This window comes from Adelges cooleyi, unplaced genomic scaffold, assembly GCF_023614345.1.
Source record: "Adelges cooleyi isolate 19-005CV unplaced genomic scaffold, UGA_ACOO_1.1 ACOO_flye_CR_arks_rails_tigmint_CR_PRNA_30, whole genome shotgun sequence".
In the NCBI taxonomy this organism is placed as follows: Eukaryota; Metazoa; Arthropoda; class Insecta; order Hemiptera; family Adelgidae; genus Adelges; species Adelges cooleyi.
Genome location: NW_026095971.1, coordinates 17,598,498 through 17,617,378, shown reverse-complemented (window position 1 = coordinate 17,617,378; position 18,881 = coordinate 17,598,498). Strand labels below are relative to the sequence as shown.

Genomic DNA, 18,881 nt, shown 5'->3' with positions numbered 1-18,881 from the left:
GCTTATCAGTTCAGCTTATCACTTAAATAACATGTGCTAGCAAAATATTACTCACTGTTTTTGATAAAACGTATTTCGATTTTCGATTCTCGTTTACGTTAATAAGTATGCAAATTTGAACATTTTTATTTCATGGTTAATAATACTAAAGTAAATAAATAATGTTTATTTTTATCATACTCCTAAACTAAAAATTGTATAGATCATTTTTTTAATATGCTAGATTATCATATATTAATTATTATTATTAATAGGCAATGTTTTGAAATATAATTATAAACATTTATCTGACCCAGGCCTTGGGGTCGTTATTGGCAGCGATATCAAAGTTTAAGGTATACCTTAATATACCATAATACTTAGTATTTATATTGGTAAAAGAAATTTAGATATTTTTTTCATCTTAATTAAAAACTTTGTTTGATCTTAAAAATTATTTACTGGCGTATTTAACAGGCTGAATAATGGCAGTCCAAGTTGAATCAAATATACTAGATTCTTTTATGAATTTGACTTCAAAGAATCCAATTTGGAAAATTGAGTTGCCGTACAGCCCTGTTGATGTTGATGATGATCCAGAAAATGTAGATATATTATGTGAAATGGTTCGGAATCAATACTTAAAACATCTTCGTCAAATTCTTTATGACAACTTGGATGTAGGACCAAAAGGTTACCAGAAAGAATGTTTATATCAAATTGATCAATGTGTTGAAACTTGCGTGACTGAAATGGAAAAAAAAGCTTTGAAGAGATGTTTGATTGCTAGTATTTATCGAGAAACCATGTCAAGTATGGTATGTTTGATTAAGACACATTTTTGAAAAACAGATTTTGTAGTACACATAGGCGTGAACACATGATGACCTAGGCTATTTCAAAAATTGTGGCAGGGGCTCAGAATTGGGTATACTTGGTCATAAAAAGATTATTTTTCTCTTATGTATCGAGTACTAAAAATAATAGTTATCAGATTGCTTAACACATTTTTGGGGTTTAAGTTGAAGGATAGAGTTTAATTTAACCCTAACAAAAAAAAAAGTTATTAAATGTTACATAATATATAAACATTTATATTGATTACAATATAATAAAAAATCTATAGTTTTTATTAAAAAGTGCTGTCAAGTCTGCTCAAAATTGTTTGCAGTTGTAACAAACGCATACAATTGTTATTCGATTGTGATCATATTAAAGTAAAACTATCTTAGTAAAATCAATAACTTTTTAGCTAGCATCAAAGTTAAAACATATAATTAATTGAGCTATAGACAACTAAAATATTTTAGACTTGAGTAGGTATTATCTTTGTTATTATTAACATCATTGTTATCATTATTTTTAGATCAATGAAGTCAAGAACTGTACTAAAAATTCTACAGTGTATGCTTTGTTGCAACAATTAATTGAATCAGAGAACCAATTAGAATGTTTAAACAAATGTATAGAAGATAAAAGTTCAACTAAACAACTGGTTAGTGTTGGTGTAAACACAGAAATTCAATCAGTGACATTGCAACCTCTTAAGATTGAAGGTGAATCTCATCTAAACAGTAGTTTGATTTCAAATAAAATAATTAATCAATATGATGATATTTGTGATGTTACTAATTTGAAAACATCTCCAAAGTCACATAATATAGATGAAGATGGTTTAAAAATTAATAGTAATCCTAAAAGGACAGAACCAGAAATATTTAGTGATAGTAATGTTGTGCTAGAACATCTTACCAATTTAAGCCCACTCAATGAATTTTCTATTAATGCAAATTATAAGTGTGATACTTCTCAACTAGTAGATTCTAAAATCAAATCAAAACAAGTAAATGATATTGGAAGTTCTACTAAAGATATTTTGGGTGTCAACTCATTATTGAAAGATCTACAAGACTCTCCAGTACATAATAAACATTTAACATTAGAAGAGCAATTAATAGCATTAGGATTAACAGCTGTAGATGATACAGAGTCAGTAAAAAATCTGCCAAGCTCAACTACTCAAGTCCATACAACTTCAAAACTTGTTATGAGATCTAAAAGAATTAAAGAAACACTTAAAAATAAATTAAAATGTGAAAGGGTTGCTAAATCATATGAATTACAGAGAAGCATGGTTGAGTTACCTCAAGAATTACAAACAAGACTGAATTACATTTTTGATGATTTATTTGGGACTGGTCATAATTATGAACCAGATCCATTAACTGAAGAAGAAGAAAAAATAATTGCTCACAAAAGAATTGTCAAATTGGTAGTAGATTATATGACACCATACTACAAGGCTCGACGCATCAATAGAAATTTATTCAAAACTCTTGCTAAATTTATTTCCCAGAATCTCATGGATCGAACTTATGGGCCAGGTAACTATAATCTATTATAAATAAATAAAAATATTTGTTCAATAATTAACCAACAAAGTGAAACATTAGTGTAGGCGTGTGGGCACCATTAAAATTACTTTAGGTAATTATGTAATTGAATTACACAAGTAATTTGTAATTGGTAAATGAATATTAACATTTTTTTATGTATATACTAGGTTCAAATCATGTAAAAACTACTTATCCATTTGAGTCATACATGATTATTTTTTAAAATTATTTTGACGGTGGTTTCAATAAGAGGTATCTTTTTTTTTGGAATTAACAATTCCAAAAAAAAAATTAAAAGTGTGGTTTCAATATAGTACCACTACGAAAAGGTTCTCAGATTATTGCCCTTTTTTTGTTTAGTTTTTCTTATTTCATACAAAGTGTGAAGCCCCCTAATTTTTATTGACTCTTGCCAGTTTTAAAGAGTAAACCAGCTTCACTGTTAAGATTAAGTGCCTTCTACACTCCACTAAACTCCAATTATGAAACATTTGCATTTAGATTCTATTGTTTAGCTTTAGTTGAGAAGGTGTTGGTTTTTCAATGTTGTATTATGTTAGGTTGTATACCTAGGTTGTGTACCTATTGCTCATCTATAGTATAACTAAATCTATCACAGCTGAAGGAATGTGTGTTTCACTGATACCATGGCATAATTAAGGTACTAGAAACAACCAGACTACTTCATTAAGTTATACTTCTACGTATATAACTATAGAGTGCAAGGAATTGTTTTTTAGTCAGTCGCTTTAGTAGTAACTCTTTTCTATGCTTACAGTCCTTTATCTCCAGAGGCAAGAACCTCTGGAACTATTTATGGAAGTACAGAATATTCGGTAATTTAGTGAAACTTAGTACTTGGCCAAATCCATAGTTTCGTCTAAATGCTTGTTGTTTTAGTTTCGATGCCTAGCTGAGATGGTATTGTTTTTACAATGGTGTGTTTTTATTTTTATATCAACCCACAATATCTTCTAACCCCTTGAACCGATTTCTTCATGCAGCAACTATACAGATCAGAAAACGTACTTAAAAGGTACTTTGGTAGGCCGTAAATTTTAAAAGTTCACCTCTTCCCCATCAAAATCGAGAAAACACCCAAAAATTGATATATTTTTCAACTTAAACTTATGACGCGCTATAACTTTTTTTAAAAATAGTCGAAGTAATTCCAAATTTGTATGAAATAATCTTCAGATAAAACACTATTCATATACTTTGAAAAATCAAAATACATATCGAAAACCCTTTCCCCTAGAAAGGGTTGACATTTTTTCTTTATTTCTCTTTTTTCAGTAAACTTTTTTAAAACTTTGTATAATCAAGTAATGGAGGTTCTGTACTCAGTACGTTTATCTACATATTTGGGACTCCTTTTGAAACAGTTGTATGTGGTTTTTAGTTGTATTGCCAGTATTGTTAAATATCATAATTATATTTTTATTGATAAGCATTTTTTCTAACCAATACCATAATTTCAGGCTTATAAAAAATCGAACTCGAGTCTCGAGATAATTATTGATTTTAAGCTAGATATGTTTAAGGCAATTATTCACATGAAATGGTGAAGTTGATAGTTGATAATAAGTAATAGTCATTATATTGTTCATCTGGATGATACCTATTGAATAGATGGTATATTATACTACAACATAAAATTTCAATATTCCTGTATATTTACTCTGCTACCCTGTATCTATAACCTATATATTTGGTTATCACACACAATTTATAATTACGCGAGTTATGCTTGTGACGTAAGTCATAACCACGGATTAGGTAAAATCTTTATATCTAATCTGTCTCTGTGACATAACATTATGTTTATTATTATTTTTTAGACGAAGAGATTATAGCCAAAGCAGTTGAAGAATTTTTTACTGGTAATAAATGCATAAAAACTTTGGAAGATGTCTACAATTAGCCTATTAATTTAATTTTTCAACTATTAGTTGTTATTTTTGTTTTATTTTGGCGGCAACACATTATTCTAGAGTGCATAAAAAAATTAATCCTTTTATTTTAGGCAAGAGTAGCTTTTTATTATCTATTTTAAACTATCGATTACTATCTATTTGTTGCTTTTGTATTAAATAAATGCATAAAAACCTTGGAAGATATCTACAATTAGCCTATTAATTTAATTTTTCAACTATTATTTATTTGTTTTTTTTTTTAATTTTTGGCGGCAACATATTATTCTAGAGTACATTAAATCCTTTTATTTTTTACAAGTAATTTTTGAACTATTTATTTTTGAACTATCGATTACTATATATTTGTTGTTTTTGTTTTCTTGCAAATTTCTAGTTAAACTATTTACATTTTTAAACAATAATGATGATGCGATGTCGTAAAACTGTCGCATTCGTCTAGTTTTGTATGTATTATTACTAATGTATACAGTATATGTATGTATTAATTAGATTAATTACAAATACATGTTTACTGTAGCACTTAAAATAATGTTAACTAGTTATTCTTCTTCACGTCACCGTCCCCACGTTCATTTTGACTCTTGACTCGGCTTACTACTAACTAATTATCCTGATTAAGCATTGTTGGTTATGCATGAAGGGTGTAGAGTGTAGATAGTTACCAAACACTCGGCTACCTAATTTATTAAATGGTAGCAACGGGAAAACTAATTCCCCTTTAGTCGTTTAAATGAAATGAAAATGACTCCGGGCGAAGTATAAAGCTTCTGTATTAATTATGATGTATCACCTTGTACATATTTTATAGGTTAATTTGTCAGATATTCCATCTTTGCGATACATGCTGGGTATGTGCATACTATAACAATATCGTAATTTTCATTCTAACTTTTTGCTGTCAAATTTTTAAATCAACATATTACAGAAAAAGATCAAAAATTAAAATTTGTGATTAGAATATTTTTGAGTAGTCTGCTAACTGACCATATAGTGTGTACGTGTATTATTGTTACACTTATGTATAAGTGTAAAATAATTTATATCTACGATTATTACTACAGTTTTTAACGACTATGTTGCACCAGACGCTTTAAATATCTGGGTAGATAATGAGGGGGCATAGGTGTGTTAATTGAAATGTCCAGAAATACATTTATTTGAAAATATTGTTCGTCGTACCTAGTTCTGTGCGAACGATGATCAATAAATCCCTTCGGGGAAGTACCATATGGTCACCATGGTTACGGTCCGGCTCAAGCATGCTCTGTGGTCCATTGGACTTAAACTCTGTTTTTTGCGACACCTAGTATCCGCCCGTCCTGGCAGTTTTGCGATTCCGGGAAGACGACATCATGCGGCCCCGGTAGTGTAATTACTTAGACAACAAATAAACTTCATAAGTTTACGGTTTACCCGACTTGAGCGACCATTTTTCATCACACATGCTTGTCGCGCGCGAAACTGGGCGTTTTACCGCTCCTGCTCGGTGGTAGTCGTTGTTAGTTCAAATTACAAACACATTTCCATCGGTCACCGTTCGTCATGAAGCCATTCTGGGGAAATTTGATTTTCCACTGTCTGTTGTTGCTCGCCTACGACGATTACCGTTGCTCTGCCAGCGAAGTCCCGACAAAGGAAAACACCGACAACAATCCCCACGAATTCCACATCGGGGGAGTGTTGAGCAGCAATGCCAGCGAAGAGTATTTTCACCTGACCATCGAAGTGAGTACTTACACCCCTGATACTGTATAACTGAGCAGTGGCATACCCAACAATATTTTCCGGGTTAGGTTTCATTAGTGTTAAGTATAAAAAGACAACAATCAAGGAAATACATCGTTATTGAAATGTCAAATTCTACAGTAGCTATATATAGTCGTTTTTATTTATGAGAAATAACCAATGTCTAAAATAATAACTTAATTTAACCCCCTATATAGCTCTTCAGAATATGCCACTGTGATTGTGATGATTTCATGCAACAAGTGTTTTTGACATATAAAATTGGTGCTACGACTACCTATACTTAAATAATATGTAGTATAAAAAAAAATTATTGTGTTTTAATTTATAGCATCTCAATTTCAATACGCCATTTGTGAATCCAGGCAACACTTTTTTCGCTCATTCCATAAGAATGGACCCAAATCCCATCAAAACCGCTTTAAACGTCTGCAAACAGCTCATTGTGCGTAGAGTGTACGCCGTTATTGTATCACTCCCGCAGATTGGAGACCTATCTCCGGCTGCAGTTTCCTACACCAGTGGCTTCTATCATATACCTGTCATAGGAATATCATCCAGGGATTCTGCTTTCTCTGACAAAGTAAATAACATATATTCATTTGCTTTGAATTTTATTTTCATTGTACTCTTATAAATATTTTTTTTCTAGAATATTCACGTATCATTTCTTCGTACTGTTCCACCGTATTCACACCAAGCAGAGGTTTGGGTCGAACTGCTCAAATATTTTAATTATTTAAAGGTATTCAAATTTACTTCCCATCATTATATAATCAATTATATTTTGTTTTAACATTTTTATGGTTGTGTTTAATTCATGCAGGTCATATTCATTCATAGCTCAGATACAGATGGTCGTGCATTTGTCGGTAGATTTCAGACTACATCCCAGAACCAAGGAGAGGACATAGAAAAAAAAATTCAGGTTTTACATCTAATTTAAAAAAAATATATATACATATCGACTGTCCCAACGAAAAGAGTCGTATCTCGTTTTTTGCAACTTTTCAGGATAAAATTTGGATACGTGCTATAACATGTATCTAAATTTTCAAACTGATATGTTAAAAAACAGAATAAGAATTTAAATTTGAATGTTTGTTTGGTTCATCCTGAAAAGTTGCAAAAAACGAGATACGACCCTTTTCGTTGGGGCAGTCGATATATACTTTTATACTTTAATTTATAAAATGTATGATTGTTGCAGGTTGAAGCGGTGATTGAATTTGAACCAGGTCTCTCTCATTTCAACAACCAACTCAATGAGATGAAGAGTGCTCAGGCCAGAGTGTATTTGATGTACGCCAATAAAATGGATGCTGAGGTAATTTTCAGAGATGCGGCTGTTCGAAACATGACAGAAGCTGGACACGTGTGGATAGTAACAGAACAAGCATTAGATGCTGTTAATGTACCCGAAGGTACAATTGGATTAAAACTAGTCAATGCATCTAATGAGCTAGCACACATTTATGATAGCATGTGAGTTTGGACAACTAAAATGTATAAAACAAAATAAATTTAAAATTCTGCGTTCCTGTTTACAGATATATTTTGGCTTCAGCAATAACAGACATGAATCGTACTAAAACTATCACTCAGCCACCCGCTGATTGCGATAACTCGGGAGCGATTTGGGATACTGGCAAAACTCTTTTTGAGTAAATATTAAGTATTTATTTATTAGAACATTAAATATTTGATTTATTTTTTTAGTTACATAAAAAAACAAGTTTATAAAGATGGACATACAGGAAAGGTGGCTTTTGATAACAATGGAGATAGAATTTATGCTGAATATGATATAGTTAATGTCAAAGAAGTGGCATATAAGGACGCTATTGGAAAATACTATTTTGACAATGTATGGAATCAGCTAGTATGTTTGTGTGTAAAACAAAAATAATGTAAAATTGATTTCAGGAACTTAACAAAATGAAACTTCGCCTTAACGAATCAAATATTATGTGGCCCGGACGTTTAAGAAATAAGCCAGAGGGCTTTATGATACCGACTCATTTAAAAGTTTTAACAATTGAAGAGAAACCGTTTGTGTATGTCAGACCATTAAAAAATGAGGTTGGGGAGAATTGTGAAAAAGATGAGATTAAATGTCCATTGTACAATACATCAGCTAAAGGTACAGACGGTTAACATTATTATGAATATTAATAAACTACAAAATGTTTGTTTTATTTGTAGAACCTATAATCTACTGTTGCAAAGGATATTGTATAGATCTACTCGTGGAACTGTCTAAAACGATTAATTTTACTTACAGCCTATCACTTTCACCAGATGGACAGTTTGGAAATTACGAAATAAGAAATAATTCAAGTTAATAATATACCATACATATTTTTCAGTATTTAATTGACCGAATTGTAATATTAAAAAAACAAAAATTAATATTTTCAGCTAGCGGAAAAAAAGAATGGAATGGTTTAATCGGAGAATTAGTTTATGAAAGGGCGGATATGATATTAGCGCCTCTAACTATTAATCCTGAAAGAGCAGAATTCATAGAGTTTAGTAAACCATTCAAGTATCAAGGAATTACAATTCTAGAGAAAAAGGTAAGGAGGAATAATTGTCAAAACTATTTAAATACATTTATGATAATCTCTTTGTATTTTTCTTTTCAGCCATCACGTTCTTCCACCCTCGTCTCTTTCTTGCAACCATTTAGTCACACCTTATGGGTACTCGTTATGGGTTCTGTTCATGTTGTGGCCCTTGTTTTATACTTGCTCGATCGCTTTTCTCCATTTGCTCGGTTTAAGTTGATCAATGCAGATGGAACCGAGGAAGATGCACTAAATTTATCAAGTGCTACATGGTTTGCATGGGGTGTCTTGTTGAACAGCGGTATCGGAGAAGGTACTCCAAGAAGCTTTTCAGCACGAGTGCTGGGAATGGTGTGGGCTGGATTCGCTATGATAATCGTTGCATCATACACTGCTAACTTAGCTGCTTTCCTTGTGTTGGAAAGACCAAAAACCAAACTGTCCGGAATAAATGATGCTAGGGTAACGTTATACAAATAATAAACTATTAGTAATGTTTAAACGCTGTTGATAAATATATAAACAATTGTTTTATAGCTTCGTAGTACAATGGAAAATTTGACTTGTGCCACAGTAAAAGGATCTGCTGTGGATATGTATTTCAAACGTCAAGTGGAACTTTCAAACATGTACAGGACTATGGAAGCAAATAACTATGAAACTGCAGAAGATGCAATACGTGATGTTAAAAATGAGTACGACTCATATTATAATAATGTAACATTATTTCAATTTCATTAACTTATTGAAATTGATTTTTCTACAGTAAACTCATGGCCTTCATATGGGATAGTAGTAGATTAGAATTTGAAGCGGCTCAAGATTGTCAATTGGTTACTGCTGGTGAATTGTTTGGTCGGTCTGGATATGGAGTCGGTTTACAAAAAGGATCGCCTTGGTCGGAATCAGTTACATTATCAATTTTAGATTTTCACGAAAGTAAGTGCTTACGACATAACTCATAAATTGTTGTATTTATAAAAATATATTTTTAATTAATGATTATTTCTTTATTAAGGTGGATTTATGGAGAGTTTAGATGATAAATGGATATTTCAAGGAAGAGTAGAACAGTGTGAAGATCAAGAGAAAACGCCAAACACACTGGGGTTGAAAAATATGGCTGGCGTATTTATACTTGTTGCTGTTGGTATAGTTGTTGGAATGTTTTTGATAGTTATAGAAATTGGCTATAAAAAACATCACGTACGCAAGCAAAAACGATTGCAGTTGGCCCGTAATTATGGACAAACATGGAGGGCCATTGTCCAAGTAAGTACTAATTAGTTTTTAAACATTAAAATCGGTCGTGTAGTCTAAGAGTATATATACACATGAGTGCCCACCTCCCACTTTACTTTGTATGCATGTACTCGTGACAAAAAACCAGTGCCCTTATGGATAGAGTATGCGATTTACGTTATATATAGAGAAGTGAAAAGTGAGTTCACCTTAAGTATACTTTTATGACTACATCATTGATTAAAATAAATATAAATACAGTTAATATATTTATTCGATATGTATAGAAACGCAAAGTTATGAGAATGCAATGCAGAAGCAGTGGTGTGGGTGCACTTAGTCTATCAGTTGAAGCGCTACCTAGAAGTGTGCTCAATATACAAAGTCCTATAAGGTCGATTGAAACATTGCCAAGAACATGCCGCAACTCGCCAAGTCCAACACGAGCATGGTCCGGCCGACAAATGGTACACAGAAAGAGTGACGATATACCATTAAGATCACCGATTGGTGGCGTTCCTCCATTACACTATCACAATAATTTTATGTAATCTCTGCCAATATTGTTAATATTGCTAATACATGAAGTCTTATAAATCTTATCTAATATTATTATCCTTGATAAATTGTGAGGTTGGATTTATCGTAAGTTTTATGAGTTTGTCGATAGGTTATATTCTCTTAGAACAAAAACATTAGTATAGTTCACCTTGTTTAACAAAACAAATGGCCATCTTCCTATATCATGTTAACGGAATATTTTTGTTTTATTAAATTGTATGTTAAAGATAAAAATTCTGTTATATGTTTTACTATTTATACATAGTTATAATACATGTTCAAAATTTAAATGTTTTAGTTCTAAACACTTTTATCTTATTAAAAAATTAAATAAATCTACAACACTTAAATGCTGTTATATTTGCTATTAAAAAAATAAAAACATTAATAAACCAGGAACATCTAAGAATTTTTATTTATATTGATAGTGTATAAAAAACCTTAAGTAAGATACCATACATTACGATTAATTATAATTGTATGTTCTTATTACGTTTTATAAATTGTATTTATTTTGAAAAAAATTACAAGTCACCAAAGGTAAAATAATTATGAAACAAATATGAGAAAGTTACATCTAAATTAGGTTATCAGATTACGTATTGGTCAAAACTAATTATTGCAAAATAATTGTTATTGTAGTAATCAAGTTATTGATTTATTTAATAACTTATTTCAACATAAGAATATCAATAATTTTCTGCTTTAAGGAAAATAATTTATTATTAAACCAGTAATGTTTCTACTCACCACTAATCAAAGTAAATAAAATAAATAAATGCAGATCGAAACTAAAATATTAATTAATTACACTTTACTTTTTTAAAATCAACTTATTACAATGCCATGATTGTTATTGTATTTATTTATTTTAATTTGTAACAACATCCTTATAATATTATTTACTTTTAATATTAAATAATCGACTAGTTATTTTTCATAATTATCACTTTAACAATAAATAATATTTACTGTATATCAATACATTAAAATATTAAAACAGCAATAAACAACATTGATTTATATATATTTAAATATAAATTAAAACATATAAGTATCTGTACTTAAATTATTTCGATTTGAAAAAAAAAGGTAAATACAAGACTTAATATGCACATATAATTATATATACATAAGGTTTACCTTTTGGTTTACTTTAAGAATGGAAAAACTAATAATAAATTAATTAATTACTACAGTGATTATTAAATTCGATAGGTGCCAAAAATAAAATCTGACTATGGTTAAAGTTGTATGCTCTTACCAAAGATCAAGATTTTTTTCAATTAAAAAATATACACATATATATATATATATATAATATAATATAAACTTATCTTTCTAAGATCACAAAATTATTAATTGTTAATACTTCTTTTTTTATCAATTAGGTATACTTTATACAGGAGTTTCATGGTCGACTTCTTCTATCCTGCTTAACCTCCATGCATTTGGGTCACCTAAAAAAAAAAAAAATACATAAACAAATTAAAAGTGTTATTTTGATATATTTTTTTTTGTTTATTTATTTTAGCTTCGGTGCGGAGCTGAGAAGGTATTGTTTTTACAATGATGTGTTTTTATTTTTGTATCTGGACCTACGATATCTCGTAAACCGCTGAACCGAATTCTTAGTGTAACAACTCTATAATTCATACCAAATCAGAAATTTTACCTGGAAGGTACTTAATGAGGCCAAAAATTTAAAAAAGTCACCCCTTCCCCATCAAAATCGAGAAAAACACCCAAAATTTACAAATTTTTTAACTTAAATTTACAATGCTCTGTAACTTTTTTAAATATAGTTGAAAAAGTTCCAAATTTATATGAATTGTTCTTCAAACATAGTACACTATTGATAAAAGTTATCAAACCAAAAAAATATCATAAACCTCCTATAGAAGGGATAGAATTTTTTTCTTTATTTCACTTTTTCAAGCAAAGTTTTAGAGATTTAGATCTGAAAATTAGACCGAAGGTAGATCTAAAATGGGTCTATAAAATATACAATTTTCTCAAAATCTGTAATCAATTTTTTTTTTATTAAGGAAAAACCCCAAAAATAGGTTAAATTTACACTTTGCCGTAGTCAGTTTCTAGGTTGCTATGTGTAATGAAAATATTTTCATTATATTGTTAATTACGATATATGGGTAACTATGACAGTACATTTTTATAGACAGACGATCAACCCTTATCGTATCCACCCTGCACAAGACTAAATATTAAATTTTAAGTACATTATTGCTGGTCCCACAATATCTTCTAAACCGCTATAACTGGTTAGAACATACTATCCACAGATTCGCATCGAAGAGTTTATTTAAAAGTGATTTTATCACTTTCAGTTATAATAAAATCAGTAGACCTGTGACCTCTCCGTCCCCAGTATACCCCGACCCCACTGTACTGGCTTTTTTAAATATTATACATCAAAATCCAAAACCATTTTTTTTTTTTTTTTTTACAAATTGTAAACTTAATACACAAACAACTTTTTTTAAGTTGTTGATAAAAATGTATACATATATTTATTTTCATTTTTTTATTATATACTTAATGGACAAATTTTTACACATAAAAATAAAATTACTTACTTAAAATAATAGCTTATCTGTGCACAGTCTTTAGCATATCTCGCAGTGTTTGCTGAGAGTACCATGATGATTGATTGTTAATCAGTGGACAGTTTTCCAGACATGCATGGTCATTTTCTGATAATAACACAAGTAAATCATGCAAAAACGTATTGATGATAAGTGATAACGACAATCATCAAATTCAAATACAATCGTGCATAGGAAAAAAATTGAAAAGACTAATAATTGATAATACGGTATATAAATTAAATTAAACACATTAATAATCTAAAAAAATACACAATTTAACCATCTCTCTAAAAAAAAGAAAAATAACTAACTAAAATCTTTTATAATATTATATCTTTGTACATTGTATAGATGTAATATACTTAACATTAATAATCTTGAAAAATTGTTTAAATAATCTTTGATTAATAAAAATGTGGCAAGTTTGATAATTATCATAGATAAACAACAAATTTATAATTAATTCAATAATAACCCGGAAAACAATCTGATTTGACCTTATAAAACTTGAAGAATGTTAGTAAATGACTAATTGGTGCAGTTAAACAATTAATTAAAAGTGGTAAAACAATGATACTATTACATTATTATTAATTAAATAACAACACAATATAATAAAAGTGATTGAGAATTTTTATGAAGTAAAACTCTACATATCTACTAGTAAAAAAATATAACTTCAAAATATACATAGAAATTTAAAAGAAATAATATCTAGAAAAACTTTGAATAAATTAAAATTAAAAAACTAAATAAAAATGAAAGGAACGTTAAACTTTTTAAAACTTATTATTGATTCAAGTAAAATATATGACTTTTCTATTTTTATTTTACTTACTAAAATCAACTTTCATGCAAAATTGAACAGTCAATAAAAACAAGTAGAAGCAAAACATAAATCTATCATTAAAACAATAAACGACATTTACATACCTTGAAGTTCCCGTTTGAGTATAGTTTCAATTCCAGCCTGCCCATCACCATTACGCTTTAAATAAAGAACAGTTTGTTTTTCATCACTAACATTGCCTGTTAGTTCACCATCTTCACTCTCGTACCATTGGTTAGGCAAATGACCATTCGACACCGTTTCATTAGCCTAAAATTAATTTTGTTTTCACATTGAATTACAGTCGAAATTATTTAGGTAAATTAATTTATTATTAGATTAAAAATCAAAGAATATAGAGCTACTCATACCTGCATGAGTTTTTTAACAACATCTCTGCCGAGAATGTGATCAAATATAGTGTACAAAAACTGATCAGTGATTATTGACAATCGTAGTTTATCCCGATGCCATAATAATATTCTAGAGTCTTCAACAGCCGTAACAGATACCTGGAGTTTTGTTTTAATCAAATTTAAAAGAAATATATAATATATACAAAATAAACAAGGATTGAAAAAGTTAAAAAATTTACATAATATTAAAAAAAAAAATTCCTTATGTTCCTGTATATTTTTGTTTACTTTTTCAATCCCTGTAAATTAATTTTGTAATAATTACCTGAAAGAATTCGTCAGTAGAAACACCAAACCATTCAGGGGAGTCTAAAAATTGGTATGGAAAAACTAAATGTAATGTATTTCCATTCTGTGATATAACCAATCTTAAACAAAATAATAATTTACGTACAATTTTACATTATACATTTTTATAACTGTCAACATACCTAATTAAATAAAAGCACAATGTTTAATAACAATATTATTACAAGTAAAAACTTAGACTGAGTAGTATTTTGACAAATTTGCTTTTTGTAGAGATTTTTTTTTCATAACATAAATAGTTGCTTAATAGTTCAGTTTTTTTTTATAGTCAAAAATACTGTAGCCCATACTCAATAATAGAATATTATTTAGTGTTATAAGTATTAACACAAATTATATTTAAAATACAATAATATAATAAATAATAACAAAAGAATTAAAGAATTTAAGTTAGCATCCATGTCTTAAGACCAGCAGAGTTAATAATTTAACTTACTTTCCGGAAAGTACTAAAGACAAACTGTCAACCTTTGTCACTTTCTCCTCAGCAAATATTTCTAGAGTCTTTAATGGACGAACCATTTTCATACAAGAAATAATTTTCTTGAATTGCATGCGGCTAACTTTCAAAGGTTGAAAGAGTGATCTATATACCTAATTAAATAATCCAAAATCATAGTTTAAATCACAGCACAAAATAATTCATAATCTAAACAGATATTTAACACACTTGTTCTAATTCATCGGTAAATTGAATGGGTCTTAGCTGGTAGAATAACACAAAAACGTAAATCAGATTAACAATACAAGATGCAGAATTCCACCATAGACTGTCCACCCAGCACTGGACATTTCTAGCCCATAGTGCCATTATGGCAGTGGCGGTCGTCAAAGCAATACGTATAAAAAGGATCAACTGGGAAGGTGGTCCAAAAGGCAGCATGTAGCAAATGAACATGATCGCGTGCGATAAATGGTAGTAAGAATGGTTGAACACCATAGGTAAACACGATGGACTGAGCGATGTGTCTATTAACGTTTTTAACAACGACCATGCCACATAGTTGTTGGCCGAACAGCCTCCTCCATCATAGCAACTATAGTTACCTAAAAAAATGTAAGCCTAAAAGTTAGGTCCACTCGAAGAACGATGGGCTACAATTATTTTTATTGAACGTGTGCTTACCTTGAGCAGTTGAGTTTGCGTTGTCCATTAAATTGAATTGTATTGGTTCTATCAAAAGTGCACGGTCAAGGTAATGCGGGGTGAACCAGGGCGAATTGAGGACCTGGAAATGTGCAAAGATAAAAGTTTAAAATAATTTACCTAGTCATATGAGAATAGAATAAAATATTATGATAATGGATTAAAACTGTTGTTGTGAGGGCGAATCGATTACAAGACAAAACGCCTACACACACACGGCAACGTCTTAAGAGCAGGCACCCCGTCGCTCGCACTTACCTAAAATAATGGCACTGAGTTCGCTTGCAACAACAGAAGACATGATACGAAAACGGCACGTTTCGTTGTCGAATTTCAACCGTCTTTCGCCGTTAAATTTGATAATTAACAAAAATACAACACCGATAAAAATCGTAAAAATAATTTATTCGTTAATATGGTTTTTTTCTTTTTTTTTTAATAACTATTACCAATAATCATAATAAAAACAACGACGACGGCGATGATCTAGCGAGAAAAACGAACGTGCCGCACAAACTAACAGACCCGGCTAGCTAGTCAGAGCCGCAGCCGCACACAACACACTGAGCGAGCTGCGAGCGGTCAGCAGAGGCGTTAACAAATAAAATAATCTAAGGGTAGGACGTCGAATCGAACCGCGGCCGCCGCGCCGTTCACGGACGTCCTTGCCGAATTATATCGATATTTGCCGCGTCGTACCGGCCGCCTTCTGCGCACAATCGATACTTGCCGCAACCTGTGCCACAACTATCGATAGTGCCGTTGGCGGTTCGCACGTGTGCCGCCGGCTGCCTCCCGGGAAACCATCATCAATGTATTGTTATACTATCGACCAATTATTATTATTATTAGATGCCCGTCGACGATCAGAAATCAGAACAATTTTTTCAAATATTTATTACTGTTATTATTATAATAATAATACATTACAATATTTGTTATTTTTTTGTCAGCTTGCGAGATTTCAACCCCTGCCGGTTAGGTTAGGTTGCTCATTGTTGAAATTAGATTATTACTGAATAAGCACGTGTCCGCCGTGCAGCGAGTAAATAAAAACGCCTAGAAAATAATTTGTTCTTAACAACCGTGTAATTGCACATGTTATTATGCGTTCTCGAAATCCCCTCCGGAAATGTTTAATTTATCGACACACACAACTGTTATCGGCCGCCTGTAAGCTGTAAAAATGTTCAGTGTAAAGTAACTCTGTGTAGTAACTGTAAGTACCTATGACCCATGACTTATGTTAGTGCATACATATTATTATAATGTGCGACACGTGACGATAACCCTACAATAATAGAAATACTTTATTACCTATCTGGTGGTCTGTGTAGTGAACCGTCGCAGCTCAATTAAAAAAGGTCCAAATCGCATTTTTCATTGCGCCGTTTTTTGTTTTGTTGCTTTTTACAATATTTTTGTTCCCTAAATGAAATACAAGCGTTTATTGTTTACAATACCCGAATATAACAAAGAGCTACTAGCACCTACCAAAATTATTAAGCACTCGTGTCCAGAACAATAGTTTCGCGTTTGAATAGGTGGATTTTAATTTTTTTTTTCTATGTTGAAAATAATTACCGTACTTACTGCCAATTATGTAACTTTTTTTCGAGTTTTTAAACGTCCTCGACAGTGATTTATAAAATTATATAATTTATAAAGCTAACGAGAGTCGAAATAAAATGTTTAATAACAAACTATAGTCTATAGCTATACCATACACCGACCTATTATACTATAATTATTATTATTATTATTGTTTTTTAATGTTGATCAACGTTAGTAAAATAATTTAAATAAATAAAAAGATAATTTATTATTTAATAAAATATATTATACGTTTCTATAAGAAAAGAACATGTGTTATTATCACAACTGCTAACCCCCGTGCTGGCAAATAAAGTCAATACTAACATAATACACGTTTACTCTCGAGAAAATATATGAAAAGAATATTGTCGTTATTGAATATAAATTTGTACTGTCTTTAGAACTTGTTAAAAACGTATCAAAATAACTTTTGAACAATTTGTCAAAAAAATTAAAGCGTAGAACTTGAACATTTTGATAATTTCATGTGTTATTTATAAACAAAATTAAAAAGGCCCACACACTCACATTCTACTCACTACTGTGTTATTATATAACCGCACACTTGACCATTAATATTTGTTGTAAATAATACCCGTATAACCACTGTTGTTTCATAAGCAATAAGAACAGTTGTTGATTCCCTTGGAAGATCATTATGTTCAGGGAAACTGTGGTGGTATAATTGGTTTCTTCGTTTTTAATTAATGTGTTAAACCGCCAACAACACAAAGCGTGTAACGTTTGGAATCGTAAGCCCCCACGCTTATAAAAGCGATTTAACCTCTAGGGACGAATTCAACTTTAACACAGATATAGTTATTCATACTATTAATTTCTTAAGGGCTTGCATGAGGTCTGTTTTTTGTCGTTTTAGACCAAAAACTTAGACAAAATTTTGACTACTTAGGATGGCCCAATTTCCATTATGTAAAAAATATACGAGTTCATTGACAATTTTACTAGGTTATGTAGGAAACGTTATTGCTTTTTTAGACTATACGTATTATACATTTGTTTTATAGTATGGTCATGTTAAACTTTGTACATGCCACGATATATTTAACAATTGTTAAAACAATAATAGTAGTTTTTTTTTTAATTTAACCTGGACTAACAAAAAAATAAATCCGAAAACCCGGATTTGAATTCTAGCATCACTCTACCTCTTGTCCTAAATTTTAAACTTAAATAACTTAATAATTATTATTCAAATCTGGTTATCGACCAGTCATCATGTCCAGAATAATTATTTTTTACTACAAAATTGCAATTATTTTAAGAGTAACCTAGTGTAGAGCGTTAAAAGAATCACCCTGTTTTTGTTAACATAGGATAAAGGAACACGCGGTATTATATTGTATTTTGTTTGGAAGGGCATTGAAGAATAAACTAACTTGTTTGGTAAAAATGTCAATAGAACGTCTGGAATTTAGCTTTTTTATCCCACGAGCACTTGAATTGCCTACACAACGCGCCGGGTTAGATGCCTTGCGTTGTTACATTATCAGCTGAACTTCAATTTGACAACTCAGGTAAATAAT

At 30.5% G+C, this 18,881-nt stretch overlaps 3 protein-coding genes across 5 annotated transcripts; 2 read left to right on the top strand and 1 right to left on the bottom strand.

The window, feature by feature from the left end:
• The first annotated feature begins 86 nt into the window (after nucleotides 1-86).
• Nucleotides 87-4,590, top strand: LOC126838091 (uncharacterized). 2 transcript variants are annotated; one of them, XM_050572211.1, is made up of 4 exons: nucleotides 87-335; nucleotides 457-797; nucleotides 1,346-2,363; nucleotides 4,217-4,590. In XM_050572211.1, exons 2-4 carry the CDS (start codon nucleotides 465-467, stop codon nucleotides 4,297-4,299), a joined length of 1,434 nt encoding a protein of 477 aa, XP_050428168.1. In that variant the 5' UTR covers nucleotides 87-335; nucleotides 457-464; the 3' UTR covers nucleotides 4,300-4,590. The 2 variants fall into 2 exon arrangements, with proteins under 2 accessions (XP_050428168.1, XP_050428167.1); XM_050572210.1 differs by having other exon boundaries at nucleotides 87-374.
• Nucleotides 4,591-5,638: 1,048 nt separating this feature from the next.
• On the top strand, nucleotides 5,639-10,731 carry LOC126838090 (glutamate [NMDA] receptor subunit 1-like). The gene is made up of 15 exons (XM_050572209.1): nucleotides 5,639-6,037; nucleotides 6,390-6,641; nucleotides 6,711-6,803; nucleotides 6,885-6,986; nucleotides 7,269-7,543; nucleotides 7,609-7,722; nucleotides 7,778-7,925; nucleotides 7,985-8,201; nucleotides 8,264-8,398; nucleotides 8,480-8,637; nucleotides 8,707-9,090; nucleotides 9,166-9,323; nucleotides 9,395-9,567; nucleotides 9,647-9,900; nucleotides 10,158-10,731. The coding sequence occupies exons 1-15, from the start codon at nucleotides 5,855-5,857 to the stop codon at nucleotides 10,419-10,421; spliced, it is 2,910 nt and encodes a 969-aa protein (XP_050428166.1). The 5' UTR covers nucleotides 5,639-5,854; the 3' UTR covers nucleotides 10,422-10,731.
• An 894-nt stretch (nucleotides 10,732-11,625) lies between these two features.
• LOC126838327 (blood vessel epicardial substance) lies at nucleotides 11,626-16,322 on the bottom strand. 2 transcript variants are annotated; one of them, XM_050572666.1, is made up of 9 exons: nucleotides 16,000-16,321; nucleotides 15,721-15,823; nucleotides 15,265-15,641; nucleotides 15,031-15,188; nucleotides 14,551-14,653; nucleotides 14,241-14,381; nucleotides 13,974-14,139; nucleotides 13,029-13,145; nucleotides 11,630-11,891 (listed from the first exon to the last, which is right to left on the bottom strand). In XM_050572666.1, the coding sequence occupies exons 2-8, from the start codon at nucleotides 15,746-15,748 to the stop codon at nucleotides 13,042-13,044; spliced, it is 1,077 nt and encodes a 358-aa protein (XP_050428623.1). In that variant the 5' UTR covers nucleotides 15,749-15,823; nucleotides 16,000-16,321; the 3' UTR covers nucleotides 11,630-11,891; nucleotides 13,029-13,041. The 2 variants fall into 2 exon arrangements, with proteins under 2 accessions (XP_050428624.1, XP_050428623.1); XM_050572667.1 differs by lacking the exon at nucleotides 13,029-13,145 and having other exon boundaries at nucleotides 11,626-11,891; nucleotides 16,000-16,322.
• Between the last annotated feature and the right edge of the window lie 2,559 nt (nucleotides 16,323-18,881).

What these genes read in the sequence shown, in the direction of transcription:
- LOC126838091 (XM_050572211.1), top strand. Translation starts at nt 465, where the DNA reads ATGGCAGTCCAAGTTGAATCAAATATACTAGATTCTTTTATGAATTTG. An exon ending in GAGAAACCATGTCAAGTATG is followed by an intron (nt 798 to 1,345) that starts GTATGTTTGATT and finishes CATTATTTTTAG; the next exon opens with ATCAATGAAGTCAAGAACTG. An exon ending in GGATCGAACTTATGGGCCAG is followed by an intron (nt 2,364 to 4,216) that starts GTAACTATAATC and finishes ATTATTTTTTAG; the next exon opens with ACGAAGAGATTATAGCCAAA.
- LOC126838327 (XM_050572666.1), bottom strand. Translation starts at nt 15,748, where the DNA reads ATGGACAACGCAAACTCAACTGCTCAAG. An exon ending in TCTTTAGTACTTTCCGGAAA is followed by an intron (nt 14,654 to 15,030) that starts GTAAGTTAAATT and finishes ATTTTGTTTAAG; the next exon opens with ATTGGTTATATCACAGAATG. An exon ending in ACTCAAACGGGAACTTCAAG is followed by an intron (nt 13,146 to 13,973) that starts GTATGTAAATGT and finishes TGTTATTATCAG; the next exon opens with AAAATGACCATGCATGTCTG.
- LOC126838090 (XM_050572209.1), top strand. Translation starts at nt 5,855, where the DNA reads ATGAAGCCATTCTGGGGAAATTTGATTTTCCACTGTCTGTTGTTGCTC. An exon ending in ACTGGCAAAACTCTTTTTGA is followed by an intron (nt 7,723 to 7,777) that starts GTAAATATTAAG and finishes TTATTTTTTTAG; the next exon opens with TTACATAAAAAAACAAGTTT. An exon ending in CCGGAATAAATGATGCTAGG is followed by an intron (nt 9,091 to 9,165) that starts GTAACGTTATAC and finishes ATTGTTTTATAG; the next exon opens with CTTCGTAGTACAATGGAAAA.